The 24,629-nt window shown below is 33.8% G+C and overlaps 4 protein-coding genes and 1 pseudogene across 4 annotated transcripts; 1 reads left to right on the forward strand and 4 right to left on the reverse strand.

Moving 5' to 3' along the window:
- Nucleotides 1-423: 423 nt before the first annotated feature.
- LOC140969263 (glucan endo-1,3-beta-glucosidase 14-like) lies at nt 424-4,039 on the reverse strand. Its single transcript, XM_073430569.1, has 4 exons — nt 3,803-4,039; nt 2,044-3,074; nt 1,797-1,933; nt 424-598 (listed from the first exon to the last, which is right to left on the reverse strand). The coding sequence occupies exons 1-3, from the start codon at nt 3,843-3,845 to the stop codon at nt 1,850-1,852; spliced, it is 1,158 nt and encodes a 385-aa protein (XP_073286670.1). The 5' UTR covers nt 3,846-4,039; the 3' UTR covers nt 424-598; nt 1,797-1,849.
- A 1,238-nt stretch (nt 4,040-5,277) lies between these two features.
- On the reverse strand, nt 5,278-7,514 carry LOC140969283 (ferredoxin, root R-B2-like). The gene is made up of 2 exons (XM_073430594.1): nt 7,344-7,514; nt 5,278-5,929 (listed from the first exon to the last, which is right to left on the reverse strand). Exon 2 carries the CDS (start codon nt 5,922-5,924, stop codon nt 5,463-5,465), a length of 462 nt encoding a protein of 153 aa, XP_073286695.1. The 5' UTR covers nt 5,925-5,929; nt 7,344-7,514; the 3' UTR covers nt 5,278-5,462.
- A 1,824-nt stretch (nt 7,515-9,338) lies between these two features.
- Nucleotides 9,339-13,127, reverse strand: LOC140969284 (large ribosomal subunit protein uL1z-like). Its single transcript, XM_073430595.1, has 6 exons — nt 13,007-13,127; nt 12,873-12,907; nt 11,100-11,319; nt 10,352-10,517; nt 9,956-10,161; nt 9,339-9,781 (listed from the first exon to the last, which is right to left on the reverse strand). The coding sequence occupies exons 2-6, from the start codon at nt 12,875-12,877 to the stop codon at nt 9,728-9,730; spliced, it is 651 nt and encodes a 216-aa protein (XP_073286696.1). The 5' UTR covers nt 12,878-12,907; nt 13,007-13,127; the 3' UTR covers nt 9,339-9,727.
- Nucleotides 13,128-13,741: 614 nt separating this feature from the next.
- Nucleotides 13,742-15,655, reverse strand: LOC140969224 (cytochrome b-c1 complex subunit 9-like). The gene is made up of 3 exons (XM_073430501.1): nt 15,417-15,655; nt 15,214-15,261; nt 13,742-14,024 (listed from the first exon to the last, which is right to left on the reverse strand). The coding sequence occupies exons 1-3, from the start codon at nt 15,531-15,533 to the stop codon at nt 13,977-13,979; spliced, it is 213 nt and encodes a 70-aa protein (XP_073286602.1). The 5' UTR covers nt 15,534-15,655; the 3' UTR covers nt 13,742-13,976.
- A 4,629-nt stretch (nt 15,656-20,284) lies between these two features.
- LOC140969196 (transcription factor TGA9-like) overlaps nt 20,285-24,629 on the forward strand; it is a 5,867-nt pseudogene continuing 1,522 nt past the window's right edge.

The raw sequence follows: 24,629 nt of genomic DNA on the forward strand, positions 1-24,629 counted from the left end.
GCATCAGCTAGGTTGCCTTGTGGGTAGGAGCCAAAGAAATAAAACAAAAGATCAATCGATCAGGCTCATCTTCGAATCAAACAAGTGATCGTCTGCCGACCAATAACATATGGAATACTAAAATAAAATAACAGAAAGACAATCCCAAATCCACAAGCAGGCCACGTTTGGATCCAGTTGCTTTCTTATTTCACAATAATAATTTAATTCAAATTATTTCATGTTATTTTTAATCCAAATAAATATGAGTCGATTAACACAAATTGTTATAAAAGAAGATATTCTTTCTATCCCGATGTATTTTCGATTTCAATATAAAGTTAAATTCGTTCATGCGTATACAAGAAAAAAAATAGTTAAGAGCTGATACGTCTGAACTAGTATAACTAATAACATCAGATATATAGTTTAAAATCAAATCCAACTGTATAAAAAAGTTTACATTCTAGTGAAGGATAGTTCATTTGAATTATTGGTAAGTCTGCATGAATCAATTATTCAATAAAAATGTATATAAATTTTCAGGTATAAAATTCTCCTAATCTACTGCATGCAAAAACATCCTTGCCACTGATGAATATGGATTGGTAACTTTACCCTGCAACCACAGGAAAACTGATATTTAAACAACTGCTTAAGATAATGTAATATTTTAACCGGAAGAAATTAAAGAGCCCAGAAGTTCAAGAGTTTTGGGTCAAGATCGGATTATATAAGATTTTTTAACTGTACGTGCACACAATGCATGCATCAGACGACTGGTTTAACTAATCAATGATACACTAAACCATATTTAAATCAAGTACAATGACAAAAGGTCAATCATAAAGTTCAACATTATCTTGCCAAACTGTAGTTGAAATGTGGTAGTAGATAGCTAGCCATAATTATGAAGTAATCAAAAGTGACTTGTCCATTTGCCTATCTTATCCTATTTAATCCCTGATGTAAGATTCTATGAAAAAGTATTAATAACTGGGCTCCATGATAACGAAAGCCATCATACAACTTTGTGGTTCAAGCAACATATTGGTGGCACAGCCAGAGGGGAATCCAAGAAATCTAGGTGGGCAGAAGGGCAATTTGATCGATTCCAAATAGGTCCTGTGGTTATTTCTCCAGTGTATTATCGAATGAATTTTTGAAATCCAATAAAATATCTCGAACAAAACGATCTGAGACCATATTCAAAAGATTTTCGATATTTGAAGTGGTTTTTTGGAGCTTGAGAAGCCAAACACCGTCTCCAGAAGTAAAATAAACACAAGGGTCGAAATAAAAAAAAAAAAGATTACAACAACTTATGGGATGTGAAATCTCCTTTTTTGTCATACGGAAAATAAACGTATACAAGAAAATGCAAGAAGAGTGGCAACAGCCTCTGCAGACACCTATATTCTGCCACTTAGAATGATGCAATAGAAAAATATAGTGTGTTACTTAGCTTCTTGATGATGCAACAGATTACCATTGGAAGACAAAAAAGACGAGCTTTCAACTGTAGCCGTTTAATTAGAAAATAAGAAATGTTCAAATTTGGGCTGCGACAAAGGTTTCTTTCATGACAGGCTTGAAATGGACTTTTGTCGAGAAAAGATATGATATATAAATACCGTCACGATGAGATTCATTTGCATTATTACGGAACATATCCCATCAACACTATATTTTTCTGAAAGGTAAATCATAGCTCAAACTCAAGAAACTAACTTCAACGCCAATGAAAAAGTTGGCTGGCCTGTTTGCACTTAAAAACTTTAAAATAAGAAAAGCTGGAAACTATGCAGATAAAATACCTCTGAACTATCCAGGAAAAAGAGCTGGGATGATAAGCATTTTCTCCATTCCGTTATGGTAATGAGATAAATCTCTGGCTACAAAGCACATAATGAAAAAGCCATGGAATAACCAAAAAAATGAAGAAAGATATGACCTGAAAAGTAAGAGAAACATTTGTCAAATCCTGTCATATATAATATAAGTTGTAAAAATGTGCAGGAGCAAAAGATACAGCACAACACGTAAATCAACACACTTCCTTACGTTTCTTTTTGAAGATGAATAATCCATACGCGGAAGAAATCCTTGTAAACCAATGTTATAGACAGGAGTGCCATCAGGATAGTACAATCCATAATTCCTTTCTGACAAAGGACCAGGTTTTAAATCCTCGTTAAAAAGTGCAAAAACGTATATGTCAATAGGTACTGATGGTTTTCCCGGAGTCCCTTGACTTTGCTCTATCCGTCTCAGCAAATTACCGTTATACAGCCTGGCATTCTCTGGTGTCGCCCCTACCTCATTTGGATCCCCTTTTGATGGCCATCCGGTCTCGGAAACTTTAACTTGTATATCCGTATGACCTAGTGCTTTGATTGCTGAATAAACAGAGTCAATCTGTGCATATAACATGTTATCATAATGCAGATTTGTTAAAGGGTCAGTCATCCCAGAGTTTGGCTGGAAAAGTGCATAGCTCAGTGAAACTTGCTCCGGATTATCCTTATAGGCGAAGAAGGGATACGCATTAATAAGGAATGGTGAGTCTGTTTGTGCATGAAAAATGAGAATACTCTGGATATATTCGGCAAGATCTTGTCGAAATGCACCAGCCGAAGGTGGGTAGGAGTTACTCAAGATTCCGAAAGAATGAGATGTCGTCACAAACATCTCCTTGCTCAGCCCAAGATTTGCCAGAGCCCCACTAACAGTCTGCATCGCTGGGAGCAAATACGACTTTAACTGAGTGTCATTGCCTGTGAGAACCTCGTTTCCAACAGTGATACACGTGATCTTAGTTAGGGGAATATAAGGTTGCACGTGCTGCTGAATCCAAGATTGAGCTTGAACAGGATCAGTCATCTGTTGAAGATACTCATTTCCTAGTCCGATTACAAATTCAACATCCGAATTAGCGAATGCTGATAAAACATTTGGATCTGCATCATAAAGTTTCACTCTACTTATGTTGACAGATTTAAGGAGATAAGAAACACGTGATGGGGATGGTAGATTGTTGGCAATCTGGCCGTAATTGATTCCCACTCCGAATCCTCGGACGCGAACTAATGAATCTGAAAGCAGGTGATGAACTCAGAAAAGGATAACACTGAGAAGAATAAACAGAATCTCTACCATTTTACAGGAATTGCTTCCTAAAATCAGGAAATATCAGTCCCATATACCTTAGGTTGCACTTACTAGCAATGAATCAGTGATACCAGCAAAAACACACAAACTTGTAGATTTTGATTCAGACGTCATCACTATCAATAACCATAATAGAATCACAGACAAGCGCAAAGAAAAAATTCCTGCTTTCTTTTTTATCAAAGAATCCACCGTGACTACATTTCCTTTACAGGAATCACCAACTCATATCCAAAATTTCTACAAAATATAATATAGTCTTTACTAATCAGAGAAGCAAATTGCCAAGAATCCCGAACCTCGAAAACACAGTCTCTGTAAACATCCATCAAAGCAACACAAAAAAGGGTTAAAAAAGAAAGAAACTAAACTGATCGACACATGAGAACAGAATAAAACCAGCCCTTTTCCCATAAACCCAAAATTCAAGAACCCATTTCTTAATTCACCTGTCTTGATTTTTAATGTGAAGAATAAGAATATCATAAACAAGGGAACAAAACACGACCCTTTTTATTTTTTGATACAACAAAACACTACCTTTTACATACAAGCAACATAAACACAATCTCTCGACCAAAAAAAGAGTCTTTTTGCTGAGACTGAAATGTAAAAGAATCAAAACACAAATAAAGCAGTATGAAAAAAGAACCTGACAAAGTGAAGAGGAGAAGAACCCAGAAAAAGGTGGCCATAGCGATTTGCTATGCCAACTCTCTTGAATCTCAACCACGACGCCGCTTTATAGTTGGTTGTCCTTATTTATACGACGCGTTTGTACAATAAATAATGAAATAAATGGTATTAAATTTTTGCGCCTTCCTACCGAAAGGAAGCTACACAATGTGAAACTGGAATGCTAAAGCGGCCATATTTTGTATGTAAGTGTGTTTTTTCCAATGGTTTTACACAAGGGTCGTAATTTCGTTAATTTGACAAAATGTATCATTCATGTAAGCAATAATTAAAGTATATGGATGCTTTTTATCTAAGAAAACATTGAAATAAATCATGCGACGTTGAAATTAAGGATATTATTTTTACACAGTTTAACTAAACAAATTTTTACAGTCAAACTCACCTACACCTTATCATCAACGACTTACATATACATTTTTTTCGAGCCTGTTTTACGTAAAGAAATTAATACGCTAAAAATCAGTAGAAGGGTTGGATTCAATTTGCAACATGTAAAAACAATCAAATTGTCTGTGTAATTTTTGACAGAATACAAATTTTATGATTTCATGAGAAATTCAAATATTGCTTTAGTATGGTGGAATTGAATCGTGACTTGAGAGGAACCAAATGACGGCTACTGGGAAAGGGCAAACAGGTAAAATTTGTTTTGATTGATTAAAATGGTTGTTTTTTTGACAATTTGATGAACAATTTGCAAAGAAATAATAATAATAAATTAAAGAAAGAACAACTTGGAGTCCCACTCCACACAGATGCTGATGGGAATTATTTTGTATGCAACAAAATCGTCCCCTAGCCATTCGTTGTCTTTCAAATTTTAATTTCTTTCTCACTCAAGTTATAAATATATATTCATTTCAAAAAAAAAAGTTATAAATATATATTTAAAATAAGAATCGATTTATAATCACAGACTTATTAAAATACCATACTTTATAATATTAAATTAATTTATATAAAAATTATTACACATACAAATTTGATTTTTTTAGTGTAGGCCAAATCAAGATAATATTTTTTTGTGTGGGCCATTGTGAAATAACTTTATTTTTATTCCCTCTTACCACATTGAATGTCCTCTTCGAAGCGCAATATCTATAATTTGAAAGTATATAAAAAAAAGGCCACCCTTTTTAGACCATAGAAAATGCTCTCAAGATACGAAAAATTATTCAAAAGCTTATTCATATTCATACAACGTTGAAATTATGTTCGCGGGATGAGAGATGATTTGGGAAAAAAATACCATTTTTTTAGGATTGGTGCATTTAAAGTGAAGTTCGAGCTCATTATCTTTATGACACTTTCGAGTTCATGACCGAAAATGGATATTTGTGTTTATATGGTAATCCATGTTGGGGTATTTGCTGTTCTTATTTTCCTCGTAAAATGAAGTGCAAACATCATTAACCATGAGTATACGGGTGAGAAACACAAATACTAAGAAATTGAGTTTTATCTATGACATAGTACAAGAAAAGGAACCCAGAGTAGAGAGAACCAAGTTGGCTCAAATTTATTGCTAAAAATAACATCATCTTCAGATCACACAATAGGATAATGAAGCAAATGGATGAAATAACCGGAGACCACAAACCAAAAACAGATTCTTAATAAAGATCACTCTCCTTGTGAGTGTGAATCACACAATCAGAAGTAGGGTATGAGACACAGGTAAGTAAGTAGCCCTTCTCCATTTGGTCATCATCAAGAAACGAGCCATCTGACTGGTCAACACAACCCGACACCATTTTACCTGCGCAGGTGGAGCATGCACCAGCCCTGCATGAGTATGGTAGATCAATTCCCGCAGCCTCTGCAGTGTCGAGGATATATGCATCGTCAGGGGCTTCAAACTCGCACTCATCGCCCTCTGGTCCAATTAATTTCACCTTGTATACTGCCATGGCAGATACTCTGAAATCTGGTTTGGCTTCTAAGCCAAAGCTTTTACCGATCCTCTTCACAGAACCCAAAGAAGAAGGGATCTTCACAAAAGTGCTTGTGTTTCGGTTTTGTGGAGCTGGAGCACTATGGAACATGCAGTTGAGGGGAAGTATTGCAGTTGCCATTCTTCCTGAAAAGGCAGTTTCAGAACTTAAATTTTGTACCACTCAAACTTTCAAGCCGATCACATGCTTCTCTGCAAGAAACATTCCGTAATGTGTGCTATCTATTTGTTGCAGGATGACAATAGACAATATTGTCATTGATTTCTAGCAAAAGAGCAATTGATGTTGGAGCAATATGAGAAGTGCAAGAAAGTTGGTCCTGCCCTTCACTCGAAGCTCCATGGTTTACATACGATAAATCCCATTTATAAGAACTTAAATCGAACTCAAAATTCTCTTTTGTCTCATTATGTGGATTACTCAACATTCAAGATCATACACAAAAACAATATTGAAGAGAGATCTTGAAAAAAGTGGTCACAGGTATGAAATTTTAGAAAGGAAACCAAGAAACAAAAGGTCGTGACAGGGGTAAACAAAAATCAAAAAAAAAAATTGTGCTATTCTCATGTAGTACACCAACCACGGTAAAATGATCTTATTATAAACTTATTCAAAGCAGCAAACCAATTTTGACCGAGTGTCAAAGTCGAGATGTCAAAGATTATAAAACAAACAATCTAAACAACAATCAAATTCCTTGTATAAACAAATGGTAAATAAAGTTGAACCTTCTTAAACAATTGTTGAAGAATAACCGGTCAAGTACCGAGAATCTTACCAAGGGGGAAGACCGATCCCCCCTCCCTCCTAAATTTTCCATATAGACTGTATATATAAATACCTTTTTATATATCATACATACACAAAAAATACAATTTCTTTCCAATTAATTTTCGACATTTTGTCTCTGCCACTGATTAATTAGCCCAAAGTTCAGGCTCCAGCTCGAAATTCGAACTCAGAGAAGAGAATTAACATTTATGGTGAAACATCACCTTTCTCCACAACATAAGCGTAGAACATTCAGAAATAACAAATTGAAAGCACCCTTTTTTAGGAAGAAAACAACTTCTTCAAATATCTTGAAAAATCAAAATCCATCAGTAAACTTGTTTTTACTTCAAATCATTCTGAACTAAATTAATCAAATTTACAAAAGAGCCATACGCTTTCAAAGAAACACCCAAAAATAAACATCTCAACGAAGATTCCAGCAGACAAAAACCATCTTCTCACAGTAAGTCCCTAAAACCCATAACAAAAAACCAGAACTGAATCTCAGCAAAGGTTCCTACTTCCTCCATAGAGTTCCATAGAGTATCACGCTTTCAGTTTAAAATCTTAAAAGTTTTACACAAAACCCATAATAGAAACAAAGGAAATAGAAGATAAAGAAACTGTTTTAAACTTGTCTCACCGATCAACCAAATGAGGCGAAGAAACATAAAAAAAAAAAAAAAAAAAAAAGAACAGAAACAAAAACGATCTTCCTTCTTAAAGCACAGAAAGCTACAAATTAAAGAAAAGAAGTCTTACAGAAGTCAAGATCTCGGCCAACTGCAGCGGTAGAAAAAAAAATTAACGGCTGGGTATGACGAAGAAGGAGGAGAAGATTGAGAATGTGGGTGGCGAGTGAGTCGATGTTGCCCTAAATACTGACGCAGGCCATGAAGGTGGCGCTGGCAGCCGTAATTGTTTGCTTAATTAAATCAAGAGTACGACGTGAGATCGTCTCACGGATTTTAATCTGTAAGATCCGTGAGATTGATCAATCTTATCGATATTTACAATAAAAATTAATATTTTTAACATAAAAAGTAATATTTTTTCATGGATGACTCAAATAAAGATCTGTCTCATAAAATACAATACGTGAAATCGTCTCACACAAATTTTTGCTTTAAATTAAACAGTAAAAAGGAAAATTCTATTTTTTTTAATTTTGTTTTATAATTTTGGACTACACACGTAAAAGGGTAGTTGGATTTTACATAAAATAATAAACGAAACACGAAATTGTAAATGCGACCATAAAAATTTAGATTTGGACAAATGCTAATGCAAAAAAGCCTTATATGATTTGTCTTGTTGGCTCCGACAAGTGACAAGTATTATATTACGTATCAATGGTAGAATTACTTACATTTTTTTTGTTTTTTAACGAATTATTTTTATACATAAAAGGAAGCATACACGTTTTTGCACCCTGACCATGACGGAAATCTTTAGGGGGGCTCACCAATTTTTTCGTATTTTTCCCAATTTTCGTATTTTTCCAACGCAAATTCTTGGAAAGATTTGTTTTCTCTAAGCTCAGGTATTCTTTCAAATAATCGTGGATGATAAAAATATATATATAATATTCAAAGTTTGCCTCATTTTGAGGATGAAATGAGTCCCCGTTATCTAAATGACCGGACTTCACATTTGTTATTTTGAATTCATATATAATAAATATTCAAAGTTCGTCTCATTTTTATATTACTCTCCCAACATGTACTAAAAAAATGTTACATGTGATGCCTGATAACAACGTTTCAATGTGTTTTGTAGCGAGTGACATTTCACCCTTAACCATAACTCATCGTCTATTCTTCGTCATCACTCGGTTAGCCCAAGCTTCATCTTAGTCATGAATAGAGCACCAAGTTTTTGGTCCATAAACAGTGTTCTAGAATTTACATACAATACCATTTTGCAAACAATAAATAAAACTCTAAAATATTTTAGAATTTCGCATGAGACATAATAATTCTATAGCTTCAATAGTTTCTAGACCAAAATTCTTCCATCATATTTTCTGCATGAGAACGCAACAAAATCGAAGAAGTTTCCTAGTGTCGGGAAACCTTCACAACAACTTCTTTAGCCAGGCTATGTGCTTGCTATGCATTCACGTTGTCGGGGTGTAACAATACGCTCAAATTAATTAACGTAATTCATTTGTATATGCTCTATGATTTATTCTAAACGAATCATACAATTTTGAGGTAACTTGTTATCATAATTTAGTAGGCAAAAACTTGTGTGAGACGGTCTCACAGGTCGTATTTGTGAGACGGATCCTTTATTTGGGTCATCCATGAAAAAGTATTACTTTTTATGCTAAACGTATTACTTTTTATTGTGAATATAGGTAGGGTTGACCCGTCTCACGGATTAAGATCCGTGAGACGGTCTCACATGAGGCCTACTCAATTTAGTATTACATTTCAACTCATCTCGTACATTCTTGTCAAGATTCAAACCTTTACCTCCCCAAAATTGAGTCCACTCCCCATTAATTTGAACTTGGCGACAGAAAACTAGGGTATATTTAATTGAGGTTGTGTTTTAGGTATGACAACTATAGAATACGATTATCAATTTTAACTTATCCTATGTTACATTTAATTTTTCATCCCAGTTGTTTATAGACTCTAAACCCGGTATTAATTACTATTTGTTTATGACTATTTATCCCATTTTCAGTGTGATTAATTGTCCCCATGCATAAATTACAAGCAAATGAAACTATAAAAAAGACTTGGGTAAAGGCCGAAAACAAACACTATAACAAATAATGTACAATGAGATTCCCAAAAATGTATCACAAGTCGGAATCTCATAATGCAGGATCCTTACCAAAAAACTTTGCTACAAGACAAAGTTAGAGAAACTTCAAATTTTAAATAAGGACAGACAATATTACCAAACAAAATCCTGAAGAAATCAGCAAGTAATGGTAATCCAAGTCTAAAGACTGAGTATAAACCAAGTATCTCAACAGGTACAAAATTAATGGATCTAATTAATGCATGAAGGCAGAGTATCAAAACGGTGTAAAAAACATAAAATTCACAGCCCAACAAAGATTTGATTGTCTTAGTCCTCACGAGTTTTCTGCGTAGGCATTCCAGACAGAAAAACAAGGTGAATCATTAGAAGATGCGTTGTGTCTTCCCCATAGTTGTCTTCAAGTATAGGCACCTTACCTGATTATAATGAAAAATAAACAACGTTTACCAACCACGAAAGTCTGAATACTCAATATATCAAGCCATCAACACGCGAGAACATATACGTATGAAATACAATTTGACTAATATATTGGCAGGCAAGGAGAGTACTATTAGTTGTTATGAAAGAAAAAGTTTGAATGAACTTACGTTCTGCCAATTTTTCTTCAAAAGAGAAACTAAAAAGTTAACACTCATTTGGACGTTTTGAAATATTTGCTTCTCCTCCATATCACAGTTTCCAACAGCAACTCCCATGCAAAGAACCTTCTTCAATTGGAACTTCACTGTGGCCTTGGTTTCAGCAACCTTGGACTCGAGCGATTCTTGATGAGACACGAGAGTAGGGAATTTACCTGCATTACATTAAAAACAAATCAATAACAAGAATCGAATGCCATGATCATCACATTTGTAGAAATGCATAAGATAATCTTCTAATGAAAGCAAATACTCAGGGCCATTTAAGCCAATGCATATGGTGATTCACATGTGCTTGTTGCTCATAAATCCGTAAGAAGAACCAACAAGTGAAAAAGCACTTGCCTGCCTTGTTCAGACCAGGCCCCAACAGGCGAGGAATCTGCTTGATGACAGCTTCCGAGGCTAAGAAAGCATGATACTTCTTTGCAAGTTTCTTCACTAATTTCTTATTTTTATTCAACTTCTTTAGAGCCTCCACATCCATGGACTCCAAGCCAATTTTTTCAGCCTGGATAAAATATTGCACGTGATGTGAAAAATCATTACAAATACACAATTTTTACAATATAACAGGAGACAATAATGTAAATGAAAATTACTTGTATTGAAAAATTCTAAACCAAGCAAAACAACTCTTCAATACGCAATTTGTTCAAAGAAAAATTAGTATTGTTTTGATTAAAAACAGTTTTATGGTAAAAACAACTCAATAACATGTCTGGTCAGACGCATTAATGATATATCACATTATAGTTTCTAACAAATGAGATTTTGTACAGTTTTCATGCAAAATCAATAACTAACCTGGGCCCCTTGCTCAAAACGGACAAATTCATGTAGTTTACCACAAAGCAGACATAAACATACAATCGAAAGAAAGAAGACATTTATCACATTGGAAATATACCAGCTCTCAAATAAGAGGAGTTTTTCATAGCCACAAAAAGGTGTATAAACTACGAGTATTTAATTAAAATATATAAGATTCATAGTCCTTCAGGTCCATGCAACTAGTGAATCCAGATAATATTCCGCATAACTATCTCACGGTTTATATTATGTAAAAAAGCAATGGAGAAACGTGATATACCTCTTCAACATGCTGAGCATCACCAAGCATGCATACTTTCATTTTTGGCCTGGGAATATGGGGCAACTTCACTGACCCACTAAAACGTTTGTCCTTCTGAGGATCATAGTTCTTGAGTCCAATCTGGAGCTCAATTGTCTCGGTGAAATTTCTCTTCTTCTCCTTAGCATCAGAAGTAATCTGAGAGATAGCTTCCCTCAGGGCCTCGCTCTGAAGCTTACTGCAAAAACATTACAAAAAAGAGGTGTTCGGATATGCCTTTTCTTAAAAAAACAATTAAATAGAAAGAAGTCAGAAAACATGGCTTTTGAACTCTCCTTCAGCTTTCCCCAGAAATTTTTTTTTAAAAAATAAATATTTCACTTTCATTCACTACAAATAATGCTTTCACAAATAAAGCCGCTGAACATTTTTATAAGCCCAACTGCTTCATTAATGCAAATCGGCCCTAAATTAGCACACTAGTACAGCAGCATTCATGGAGCCTCAGACCAAGACAAATGGAGTAAAACAAAACAGCGGCAGCAAAATTAACAGAAGATCAAGTAACAAGGAGTTCAAAGTAACAACGCCCAATTGGCATTTCCCCAATCCAAATGCAAACAACCATGAATATGAGAATAAAAAAACAGTAGCATTCTTCCGAGAATGGTTTCTAGCTGTCCCAATTTTTTCCCTCAAAGTCTAATCGAGTTTAGTTTTCAAACCAAGCGGAAGACACTCGAAATAATCTTTCGTAGAAATTGATTAAATATTTTGTAAATCATTATATATATTCAAGTTGAACTAGTAAAAATATTTTGATTGAAGCATTTTGTCAAACATTTGGTATGATTTTTTTGGTATTTGAAGAACACATAAAATGGTTCAAGAATGCATCTTTAAAACAATGGAGATGATAATTAAATGCAATAAATAAATAGATACAAATTTTTTTTTATAGATGTTCGGGGACTTCAAATGCTCCTACGTCACCCCCTTCTTCCCATTAGGAATGATTCACTAGAAGATTTTGATTTATACAACACTTTGTACAAACTCAATCCAGAAGGACAGCATCCAACTAGAACTCCTAGCACTCAAGATTGCAGGCAGCACCTCACAATTAGTATATTATTTATTGTCTCATATGCAAAGACTACAAACACATTTGTTTTACGTCTTTGTGTGATGACTCACTCTTCTAATCTTTGAAGTTCAACTCTCTTGTATATGTGTGACTCACTCTTCTAATCTTTGAAGTTCAACTCTCTTGTATATGTGTGAGTGATTGTGTGTGAGAAATTTATCACTTACAGTGTACATTTCAAATGTATTCTCACACAAGGGTTTGTGCTCTCAACTAGCAGATTTTTTCATGCTAATTGCTCATGCTTTGAATCCCCTTCAAAAGCTCTTGTTTGATCTTCAATATATTGTATTTATAGGCCTCAACAATGATATATACATTAGATACAACAATATAACTATTTGGAAAGCATCTGTACTGTTTCTAAAATGACAACCATCAAATTCGTCTTGCTGGACATTTTCCCGAGCCTAAACTGGTCAGCTGGTTCATTTTCAGATAACAGATCAATTCACAATCATTAAAGCGATCACAAAAAAAACAAATGAAACCCAACATGAGAACGAATGGAAAGAAACAAGCCACACATCAGCTTCATCAGAAACACATTTCAAATAATAACTCAAATTTCCTTCGGAGATACAAAAGCGACGACCAAAGCTAGAAAACAACAAATCATCAGATAAAGATACACCTGATGCTACCTCATGTTTCAACACCTTATCTTCTCAATTCACGTCTGCTCGCCAACAAATCCACCGGAAAGGAAAAAGAAAGAGAAAATGTCAATTTAGCTATTTGGAAAAAGATCGAACATACAGATACGAGGTGATCCTACCTCAGAGTCGGAAACACAGGCGACGGCGATTTGCAGAGTTAGTGGCGCGGACTACCACAATAAATGGCTCGCAAAAACCCTAAAGACCTGTTGGAGTTATTATTCTGATTGGGCTTAGGAACTTTATTTTTTGCTTTGTCGGGCTTCGAAGCTTTAAAACCCGTTAGTATGGGTCCAAATTCTCTAGCCTTGTTCAAGTTTTAATTTTTATCTTATTATTATTACTTAAAAAAACAAACAAACAATTTAAGACTATGTCGATAGTGCTTGAATTGCTCTTGTTATATGAATCCAATAACATTATTTTGGGTATCTAATCAAGTCTTAGCTTGTTTCACTATATAGAAATTAGGTTTTTATTTCTAATGAATTCGTTCTTTCTATTTATTTGGTCCAATTTTGACTATTTTTTTAAAAAAATTTGAATAAACTGAAGCCATCAAAGCTCGTGAGCGATTTGCGAGTCATCGAACAAAATAATCTAAACAAAAATTCAATTAAAACATATTTGAGTTCGTCTCAAATTCAATAATTTCATATGGGAATTGAATTTTTTTTCTTGACTATTCGAAAAACTCACAAGCTTCTTCGGTCCATGCATGTTGCTCACTTTCATTGGACTTCCTTCGATTCAAAACTTGCAATTTCAATCGTCTACCATGCGGGAGTATCTTTTATCAATAAGTATCATACAGAGGTAGACCGTAGAACTTGGAAGTAACGTGTCACGTGTGCATTCGAATGATTCTGATATTATTCATCATCTGTCGTGACAACTCTACTTCCCCGAAACAGAACCAAACGTACAATTTATTTTACCAAATATATTTTTTTTCCAAAATATTTCTCTACAACTCTTCAAACAAAAGCAAAGAAGATCATTGTTACAGATCCTGTCCTCGAACATCAAAATGGTTTCTTACAATCTAAAGTGAAGACAACTAAGCCCGATGTTGCAATAAACGTTACTTCATTCGGATGGTCTTTGTCCCAAAACAGGAATATCCTCATACCGCTTCTGGGATCCATCAAATGCCATATTAAAACAAAATACAGAACAAAATAAGCAGTTAGTGCGACACACAAAAAAAAGGGATTCGGCTATAGAAGTTAAAGAAAATAATAGAGATAACGTCAAGTACCCACCCACAAGCTGGTTAAACATAAAAACAGGTTCAACACCAACAATGCACATTGTGATAACCTTAAATACCAAGCCTGATATTCTAATTTCGTTTTCAGATCAGGTGGCACATTATCATAAGAGTTTGTTAACGACTTTAATTTTTAAAAGAAACAGCAATGCTCATAAATTTCTTGTATGATTCAAGATTATCAACATTTAAAAATCTTGACTGGTAGAAATGATACTCAATTCAGCTCTTGTTACAGGCGTTTTAAGAAAGAACTTGAATCTCCAGCCAACATAGCACTTTGCACACCCAAAGTAAGAGGTCTGAGAACTTTAGGCCATAAATTAATACATACAGCAGCTAAATGACATATTTAGGAACCAACTTATCCTGCACCCGAAGTGAAAATTGGTAATTACCAGTACTTCATGAAGTGTTGAAGAGAACACTTGACAAAATCAATATTGAACCTATTATGTATCAGAGTCCTGAATGAATCAAATCACTTCTGAGTCTTTAAGCAGACAATGAGAAAGAAGGTATTGTATAAATCCTCCTATAGCATCGAATTCAGTCCAAAACACCAGAAGCCATGAAATATTTCCTAAAGATCCCATGAATTCCTTTCTAGTTAAAAGTTATCAACAACAAATGAGCGCACTGATCCAATCACTGAACAAATTGAAAGACAAAAAAGTGAACCTTGATTGAGACTGGAGATTAAATTAACTACATGATGCTACTGATTTTTGAAGCAATCCTAAGACACCATATCAAACTTAATCTCTTCCCATTTTCTATCACACATTTATTGAACTCGATGGAATCATCACAAACAAAATAAATCATTTTACCGCCGTCGAACTAACAAGCTATGAATGAAGATCGAATGCCTGTTAAAAGGGGAACTATGCATCGGTAGCAATTACAACCAAAAGATTTAGTATTACTTGTTGTGTTTCCTGAAAAAACTCTAATGCAACACAAACGTAAAATTCCAAATCATGCACCGAAAACTAAATCACGCTCAGCAATATCAGCTCAAATCAGGGTTAAAAAATTAAAATCAAATACCCCGACATTGTTGTGCTCCCAAATCCTACGAATTCCATAATCCACCGCCTGAAATCAGAGTATGCGATATGAGTAAAAGAACAACCTAGCATAACAACACATCCTATGAAACTTGGAATCAATCAAAACTACAGCTTCACACTACCGAAATGGAATTTCATTCTATAGAACAATTTAACGAAAATAAACGTGAAGATACTGACACGTTCGCCGAGGAACGCGCCGACGACGACGAAGGTAACGTAGATGGGAGTGCGGCGCATAATCAATCGGTACATCCCTTCCCAAACGCCGCCTCTTCGCCTAGCTGCCGGTTCCATTGCAGAAACCTGCAAAAGCAACAGCCAACAACAACAAATCCAAATACTCAAATCTTCGTGCGAGGGAGGAGAAATACAGAAGGTGGAGATGATTGATTTCAATCCAACTATTTTAGTAATTGTTTAATTATTAATCATCATTAAAAATAAAATTTATTCACCTTATATTTCTTTTTTTTAAAAAATATAATGTTTTTTTTAAATATTGATCACTTATTTTTTTTANCCACTCATCTATTGGATGTGATGAAATATAGAAAAATTGCGCATTCAATAGATGAGTGACACATCATCGTTGCTCACATATGTGTGCACGGTAGGTGTGCAGCATATCAAAACTATATATATGAAGAATGAAGGAAATGACAGTTATTCATTTGAGAAGAAAAAAGCCATAAATCATTCAGTTTCATAGCATTACATTATTGATCTCAAGACTACAATCTCAACCACTGTTCTAATGCATAATCTCATAGATCGGCTTTCTCCTCAGATAAATATAGATTCGGGAAGTCATCCCCGGTACTTGATGTGCTTTGGTGCAGGTGCGGGAGTAGGATCTGGTGGGTGTAGAGGAGGAGGTTTAAGACACAACGTTGCTTTCGAATCCGAATCCGATGTCATACACCTCTCTAAGATGTGCTTTGGTGCAGGTGTGGGAGTAGGAGCTGGTGGGTGTAGAGGATGAGGTCTAAGACACAACGTTGCTTCCGAATCCGAATCCGATGTCATACACCTCTCTAAGAGTCTGCGAGATGGTTTAACTATTTGTTGTTTAAGGTCATCATAAGAATGACTAAAATCGGCTTTTGTATGAGATATGACCATGGCAAATAATAATCCAATGACCACTGAGAAATATCTTGTGCTAGACATGTCTCACTATTGTTTGTAAAAATCTTGATGGTGAAATATATTAAGGGTAAAGGCCACTCTTTTATAGGAGGACAAGACCATTTGTTTGAATACAAGTGTCGATATAGCTAGCTTTGTGCATGTAAAACAAATGTTTGCTCTCCTCCGAGTGTGTGACCCAACCAATACAATTCTTCAATTGTATCTTCATTTTGTTTCAAAATTGAAATTTATATCATAAGTTTTGAAAATCTAGATAAATATTATAATGTAAGTGAGTTATATACCGGTGTTTTAGGAATAATGGAAATAAAAAAAAATTTATGAAATCGTCTCATATGTTAATTTTGTGATACAGATCTCTAAACCAATCTCGTTCATGTAAAAATATTAATTCTTATGTAAAAAAAATATTATTTTTCTTTGTAAATATGGATCGGATCAACCCATATCACTGATATAAATCTGTAAGATTGTATCACATGAGACTTATTCATGGATATAACATAAAATGGAGTATTACTTTTTAAAGTGAATAAAACTCTCCTGTTCAAATATTATATATAGTAACAAAAATTGAAATAAATGACATGAACTACTTACATAAAAAATCGAAAAAAAAAATCCCAAGACGATTAAATAAGGTCAAGTATTATTTTATTTTAACATACTCAAATATTTATCGTTCATATGTTTCATATCAGAAAAATAAAAATTTAATTTTTATTAATCAAAATATACCATTTTAATATATATATATATATATATATATATTTAAGAATATCATTTTAATAAAATTTTGAACCTAGTAGTTGGCTCATAAATAAAAGCCACCGGTGAAACTGGCATATTATAATATTGCATGAATAAGCGACATATTTTGTCTCTTATACAGCTTTTGGATATATTCGTAACTTATATTACATTAAGAATTATGTTGAAAAAACTCAAAATTTAATTCTTTGTCATATAAATCACGTTGAAAAAACTCAAAATTTATTATATTTTTAAAATTTTATCAGAATCCGATATATATTCAAAATTTGAGGTTGAATAATATATGAGAATTTCTACCCGATTTATNTTCACGCACTAGATGTTCATTCATGGACGTGAAAAATGTGTTAGATGTATCACATCGGCAGGATTAAATCTTTGGGAAGTTGTATATATAAATTTGGACAATCATCTCCTTTTAAACTAGCTTTTGGAGTTGGGTTATGTTCAATTCTCAATCAACACTTTACTAGGTGATATTTATTAGATTTGAGTCGAATTTAATTAATAATGGAACTCCCCACATCCGCCCAATGGTGGGTTGCATGCCGATTTACCCTAACCTGCCAAATTTCAAATAAAATTAGTTAGATTCGTCGAATCGATCCACCCCATCACCTAACACAGGTGAGTTGAGTTCGGTTACTAATTTCCTAAATCACGAAAACGGCAAGGTAAAGTTGTGACGGGTTCTGTGCCGGTCTTTTCCCTTAACCTGTTTGGACATATTTATCAAAAAGTCACTGGTTTAGTTTGATGATAAAATAGTTAATATTTTAAAATAATGTCACTATCTTTATCATTTTTATAGGAGCTGAGGCAAGTAAGGCTCCTAAAAAATAATGGAGGTAACTTATATATTTGAACAAAGTGTAACACCTCCCTTATTTTTTAATTTTGATTTGTGTTACGATATGTTAAACTAGCCCACTGTCAAAGACTTCCAACACTTTACAAAAATCGTTCTGGTTTCTTTGAACATTATCATTATTTTAATGAGTAGGTCTCTTGTGAGACGATCCCACGAATCTTTATTTGTAAGACGGGTCAGCCCAATCGATATTCACAATAAAAAGTAATACTCTTAGCATAAAAAATAATATTTTTTCGTGGATAACCCAAATAAGAGATCCGTCTCACAAAATACTACCCGTAGTCATCCAAATAATTTAGATATTGTCATAAAATTTATACCCACTAATATACTTATTAATTGAAATTAGAAAATCCAATTTTATGAAATTAATGAGAAATTTTTTTTTATTTCTATTAAGGGAAAAGAATCTTCATGTGGCATGGCCTTAAGACATGATAGGGATTAGACGTTGACCCATCAACAAAACGGATAATACAAAATAAACCCATTTCAAAATCTGGATTAATTATAATTTATACGCACAAGTTGATCATGTTTATTTAAACCTTCAAAGTTTTAAAATACTTTTCGATCGTACTTTGATTTCTTCCACAAAATTAGTTTTACCTCCACATGTTTTGGTTGAGGGCGGAAAAAATCATCTACAATATTTCATGTAATATTTCTTTTAACATTGTCATGTGTAGAGATTTTGCTAGCGTAGATTATGATGCAGTTACAAAATTAAGTAATGTTATAAAAGATTTTCTCACGTAGATCGAATATAACTTTGGTCATATGGCGGCATCATTTCACACATGTCATTTCCATCGTTAATTTTTTTATAGCATGTTTTTTATAGCTCGGTTGAGACTCATCGGTGATCCGGATGCACAAGAGAGGCAGCAGACTGTTTGCACAACAGCAGCTCGATGCCTAGCGAATTGAAGGAAGAAGGATAACATCATAAGCAACTAAACTTTATGGAATCTTTCTATGCATTTTCTTGAGAATTTTAGTGGTAGATGTTAAGGGAGTACTGTTTTTAACCTTTAAAAGTGATTCTCCACTTTTCCTCCAACTTGTAGGATATTTTCAGCATTTCCTCCCAAGACTTCAGCTTTTTCTTTAGGGTAATTTCGAATAATTGTTAAGATTAATACTTGGATCTAACTCAACCCCAAAAGCTAGTTAGCTTAAGTGGAGAGATTGTCTAAGTCCACATATGCAACTGTCAAGAATTTTTTCCAACCAATGTAAGACAACTAACACACCCCTCACGTCCAAAAATGTACACTTGGAGAGTGAAGTTTACAAATGACTCAACTGTGGTCAAAATGGGTGGCCTTACTTTAGCCAGTCTCATACATAATACTAGAACCTAACTCTGTTACAATGTTAACATTAAGATTTGGACCTAACTCAACCTCAAAAGTTAACTCAAGAAAAAAGAATTATCCAAGTCCATATATAAAATTCTCAAAGATTTTATCTAATCGATATGAGATAATATATTTCAACAAAAATTTTTAGCAATTGCAATCCTGAAGGGCTAGCCTTGCCAATAAGAAAGCACAGACGGTTAGATGAGAATGGAGTAGGAGTCAAATGATTCTGGCCAAGAATCTCAGCTTTTTGCTTCTTTATGTTCAAACAAATGTTTGTTTTCATTGTCTATTTCTTTTGTTTGAAAACCCCACAAACCACTGATGGGGACCTTAGACAGGTTTACAAGGACAAGATTTCGTGTCAGAGTGTTCAATTCTAATCATTACTTCCCAACCCAAATTTCAATCACATTTTTTTCTTCGTCTAACCAAAGAAAAAAGACCCAGTTTTTTGCACACTGAGGTAGGCGATGCAGTTAATATTAAAAAATATAATATGGTCGTGTAAATTAATATTTTTGGGAAATAATGGGAAATTCAGCAAGAAATAGTATTTGTATTTTATAATATTTGAAAAGGAGAAAAATTATTTTAGAGAAATATAATATTGGTTCTAATTTTGGGAGATAAAAAGAAAGATATATCTGGTAAATGAAAACAAACATCACACATTCACACCTATCTCGTTCTTTCTATTAAAAGCGTCTCAAAACACCAGCTGAGTTTTTGGTTCAGAAATGGCAAATTATTTGAAGGAACTCTATTCTTTCTCCATCTCCCAGCCGAGTTTTTAGCTCAGAAAGTCGGGGATAGCATGTTGTTGAAAAGTTTCAAGAAAAGGGCATCAATTTTCCAATTCCCAGTTGAGTATTCGCATCATAAATCGTAGAGGCCGGTTATTGAAAATTTCCAAGAAATTCCATCAGTTTCTATTTCACAGTCCAGTTTTGTTCCAGAAAGAGCAGGCCGTGGAAAATTTTCAAGAAAAAGCTCTTCTTTTTCCTTGCAGTACTATAATTCACCGCTTCATGAATTCTACGCTCTTATTTCGTCCAATTAATCTATGCGGTTATTTATTTCTAATTAAGAGAGAGTTTGCATGGCGAATACTTGGAGTGCCCGCCGTTTTATCAGAAACTTCTCACCTTCATCACCATCTTCCATATATATTCGCTTCCTCACATGCTTCATCACCCCGATTCAAGTTTCATGTAAAAATCATAGACCCGAGAAAATATTCAATATTAATCTTCATGTTTCAATGTTCACGATTATCCTTGTTTGATTTCTGACATGGGTTTTCGTTTTATTTGCCAGAAGAAATCAGGAAGAATCGGTTTCTGATTTCGGAGAACTTGAGGAAGCTATAGTACTTCAAAGAGTCAAGATCAACAATAATGAAACAAAACGAAGTATGCGTCTCTCTCTCTCCGGTTATTGAAGTCTAACAAACTCCAAAATACACAGACACACAGACGGATGTCTGTGTGTGCACTTTTGAACAAGTCCTCAAAGGGGTGGGGGATTTACCATTTTTAACATAGGAATCATTCTTGGGGGAGGGACTTGAATTGGCGTGGGCCGGGGTTCTAAACAAAAGACGAACTCGACTCCACAAAAAAATTCTCAATGATTCTCAAAGATTTTGTGCATTTTCGTGATTTTCTGCAGCTTTATATTCTTCAGTCAACCCTGCGGCAACTCTGGAAATGTTCCCTTCTTGGCCTATGAAATTCCGCCAAAGAGTACGTACTATTTTACTGCCTTCCCCTTATTTAAATCCCCTCCATTTTTGACCATTTTGGATGCATAAACTAAGCTCTATTCTTAAAAATTGTGAGTCTGTGGGCTTATCTTTATTTATTTGGTTTTGGAGCTTTCTCCACATTGAAAAAGGGATCTAAAATAATGATTTTTCTTTTATTACAGTGATGAAAGCCATTTGACTTATTTTTTTGCGGTGTTTGGTGTCATCAGTACAGGAAAGTTCAAATTCAGGAGAAAGGAGTACTGATTCAGGATCAGCACTAATAAAGCCAGAGTCTGAATCAACAATCAGCACAAAGTCGGACCACCAGCAGACGGCGACGGCGGCAGAGGATTCTGACCAAAAGCACAACCACCTTTAGCCACAGCAACCACCGCTACAACAATCACGTACAGAGATGGAAAGTGGAAGTGGTAGTCCAAGAACAGGAGTATCACAGTCCAAATCACCTGCCAAACAAACTACAGAAAAGGTTTTTATATTTTTATGATACATTATTCATCTTAATTACTTCATCTTCAGCATAATATGATATATTTCCTCCACCAAATCATGAAATCTCTTCAAAAATCCCATAAATGTAGAAAGACAGTTCCATCTCTCATGACCGAGAGATTTTCTGATTTTTTTTTCATATGCAAATCTAAAAGATGACAGAATCTTCACAGTAGTTGAACTCTTTCTATTTCTATTTTTTTTGCCTTTAAATAATTATTAATCTAAATGGTTTTTTGCCCTGAATAAAATACTGAAATTCTAATTTCTCGCCAATAATTAGCTCCTTTTATATGAAAAAATTTAGCACTTTTCCCATCCCAAGAACTGCAGTTCAATTCTTTTTTGTCTAACTTTTCAGTTACTCTTTTCTTGAAGAAAAGAACATTTTAGTCGTTTGGACCGATACTTTATTGGGATTAGAGCAAATGGAAAAAAAAATGCATTGGCAGGTGATTAGATGACATCCATCAGTCATCACATCATTGTTTACTTTATACAGATTTGTATGAAGTTGAAAATAAATTTGATCCAAATTATGTTTTATGAATAGGTGATTGATTTTTGGTTTCCCACGTTCTTGAGGTAGTTGTGGCTCATTATTACGGAAATGTCTTTTGATTTTTTACATTCTTGAATTAATTGAAGACTTTTAGTTCTTCATATTCTAGAGTTAATGAGAAAATTAATTAAGCATGACTCTTGATGTGTATTTGAGGCTTATAAATAGTGTGTTCATTTCCTCATTTCATATACATGAAAATCTTATCTCTTTCAAGCATTCTCTTGCATTTCATATTGTTAGCTTTCCATTTGGCCTCCATTAAATTTCGGTGATAAAGTAAAGGTACGTTTTCAGTTCGTCATATTGATGCCTCGTGCTAAGTCACTGCTGGTTGTTCGGTTGTATCTTGAGAAAAAGACGTCCAATACGATCCTCGAAGCACATACAAGAGGGGACAAATAAGTTTTAAGGACACTGTAGTTCATACAGACCTCAGTTGGATTTACTTTAATGTTGGGAATTACACCCCCGAAGCGATGCCAACAACGATGATAATANTTAAGCTTTACTCTACTGTGTTTTCTTCACCATTTAGTTCACTGCTTTTTACGAAAATTTACTGTACTTTATCGTTCAATATATTGTACAACAAGTATATCCTCAATCTTTTTGAAATAATGTTGCATTTGAATTTAGATACAATTTAGATATATTAGTTCCATACATTTAATTAAAGAACTACATGTTGTAGCTTAATTTAAATAATATTGGAAGCGATAATAACATGTTTATAAATGGAAGAAGGGGCCTGGATCTAATTCAGAGAAAGTACTTGCCTACTCGGTATCTCTAAAATGATGAAAAACTCACATTAATTATATATATATCCACATGCAACCTACAATTTATTATACCAGAAAAAAAAGTCTTTTATAACATAGAGTTTTTTTTACTTGATTTATATAACTTTATTGTTGGATGATTATTATTATTTCCCGACAAAAAAAATTAATATTTGATTTGTTTCCTGGTCATACGTTGTAGACACAGAGACGTTTGGCTCAAAATAGGGAAGCAGCAAGGAAGAGCAGGCTTAGGAAAAAGGTACATTTCCATTTGTTTAAACACTTAGTTTATCTTAGAATTGGTTAGTTTTCATTGGTCTGATTTTTTGAAAGAACCATTTTTCTCGAAATTGGGTAAATCTATTCGTTAATTTTCATTACCCAAAAATAATGAAATGTTGTTAAATTTATTAACTTTATCATTGCATTCATACAAGATTGTCAGTGATATTTTTTATGGACAAAACTCAAAAGCTGGTTTTTGGATTCCATTAAATGAGACAGAAATGTCGTAAAAACGTGAGAGATTCGTATGATGTGATAATGTTATAACATAATCTAATATTTATTTTTATACCGAGTATAATTAAATTTCAAAAGAATTTTTTTTATTGCATTAATTTGTTTTGGTGCACTTCACTAAATTTGTGATGTACTAATACTTCTTGCAGGCCTATGTTCAACAGCTAGAATCAAGCAGGATGAGGCTCACTCAAATTGAGAAAGACCTTCAGAGTGCAAGGTCTCAGGTAAATAAATACCAACACATACATTTAATAATACAAGGACAATAAATAATTTTGAAATTTTTTCCCAATAATTAATTAAATACCCAAATTTTTTATAAAAAAATTAATGATCTAAAATAAATTTTTTTTTTTTGAGTAATTATGTGTCTTCTCAATTATTGTGGTCAACAGGGACTTTTCTTAGGAGGTGGGGTCGCTAATGGTAATATCAGCTCTGGTGAGTTACACACACACACTGAACAACCTACCCTCTTCTGCATACTATACAACAACAACTTTCTATATTTTTTAACATACTTTCCATGAATATTCCTTTCAATTTTTCTTTTTCTGCTGAAAATTCGTATGTTAAAAAAATGTAAAAAACCAACTTTATAATTTGTCACTTTTTTCTTTTATTATGTTGTTTTGAGATGATTCCCTAAAAATTTCACCTTTGTGTCAGCATGGTAAAAAACAGAGAATCTTTGAGGCAGAGGTGTGTGTGGTGGGGTTTTTAGGTTCATAAGGTTATAATATTGGTCATGGTGCAATGTTGTTTATTTTGATGTGAATTTATGATATTCACGAGTATAATTTGGAATATTTTTAGTTTAATTATTTTAGGCTCTCCTCTTTTCTTACAAAATGATGATTATAAGTTGGTGATATTCATTTTGTAATTAAGTCTTCCATTCAAATTGATTTGGTAAAGATACCATATTGTCAAACATTGTAATATAAAACTTCTACTTTTAATGACAAACTATGGTGATATTCATGTTGATTAAGTCTGCCATTCGCATTGGTCAAGTGTGTGTGTGTGTGTGTGTGTGTGTGTGTGTGTGTGTGTATATATATATATATATATATATATAT

The sequence above is a fragment of the Primulina huaijiensis genome, unplaced genomic scaffold (genome assembly GCF_012295235.1).
Source record: "Primulina huaijiensis isolate GDHJ02 unplaced genomic scaffold, ASM1229523v2 scaffold40277, whole genome shotgun sequence".
NCBI classification, from domain to species: domain Eukaryota; kingdom Viridiplantae; phylum Streptophyta; class Magnoliopsida; order Lamiales; family Gesneriaceae; genus Primulina; species Primulina huaijiensis.

What these genes read in the sequence shown, in the direction of transcription:
- LOC140969263 (XM_073430569.1), bottom strand. Translation starts at nt 3,845, where the DNA reads ATGGCCACCTTTTTCTGGGTTCTTCTCCTCTTCACTTTGTCAG. An exon ending in TCTCCTCTTCACTTTGTCAG is followed by an intron (nt 3,075 to 3,802) that starts GTTCTTTTTTCA and finishes ACCTGCTTTCAG; the next exon opens with ATTCATTAGTTCGCGTCCGA. An exon ending in ATTCATCTTCAAAAAGAAAC is followed by an intron (nt 1,934 to 2,043) that starts GTAAGGAAGTGT and finishes CTTACTTTTCAG; the next exon opens with GTCATATCTTTCTTCATTTT.
- LOC140969283 (XM_073430594.1), bottom strand. Translation starts at nt 5,924, where the DNA reads ATGGCAACTGCAATACTTCCCCTCAACTGCATGTTCCATAGTGCTCCA.
- LOC140969284 (XM_073430595.1), bottom strand. An exon ending in ATGCTCAGCATGTTGAAGAG is followed by an intron (nt 10,518 to 11,099) that starts GTATATCACGTT and finishes TATTTTATCCAG; the next exon opens with GCTGAAAAAATTGGCTTGGA. An exon ending in GCCTGGTCTGAACAAGGCAG is followed by an intron (nt 10,162 to 10,351) that starts GCAAGTGCTTTT and finishes AATGTAATGCAG; the next exon opens with GTAAATTCCCTACTCTCGTG.
- LOC140969224 (XM_073430501.1), bottom strand. Translation starts at nt 15,533, where the DNA reads ATGGAACCGGCAGCTAGGCGAAGAGGCGGCGTTTGGGAAGGGATGTAC. An exon ending in GCGCGTTCCTCGGCGAACGT is followed by an intron (nt 15,262 to 15,416) that starts GTCAGTATCTTC and finishes CTCTGATTTCAG; the next exon opens with GCGGTGGATTATGGAATTCG. An exon ending in GGGAGCACAACAATGTCGGG is followed by an intron (nt 14,025 to 15,213) that starts GTATTTGATTTT and finishes GATGGATCCCAG; the next exon opens with AAGCGGTATGAGGATATTCC.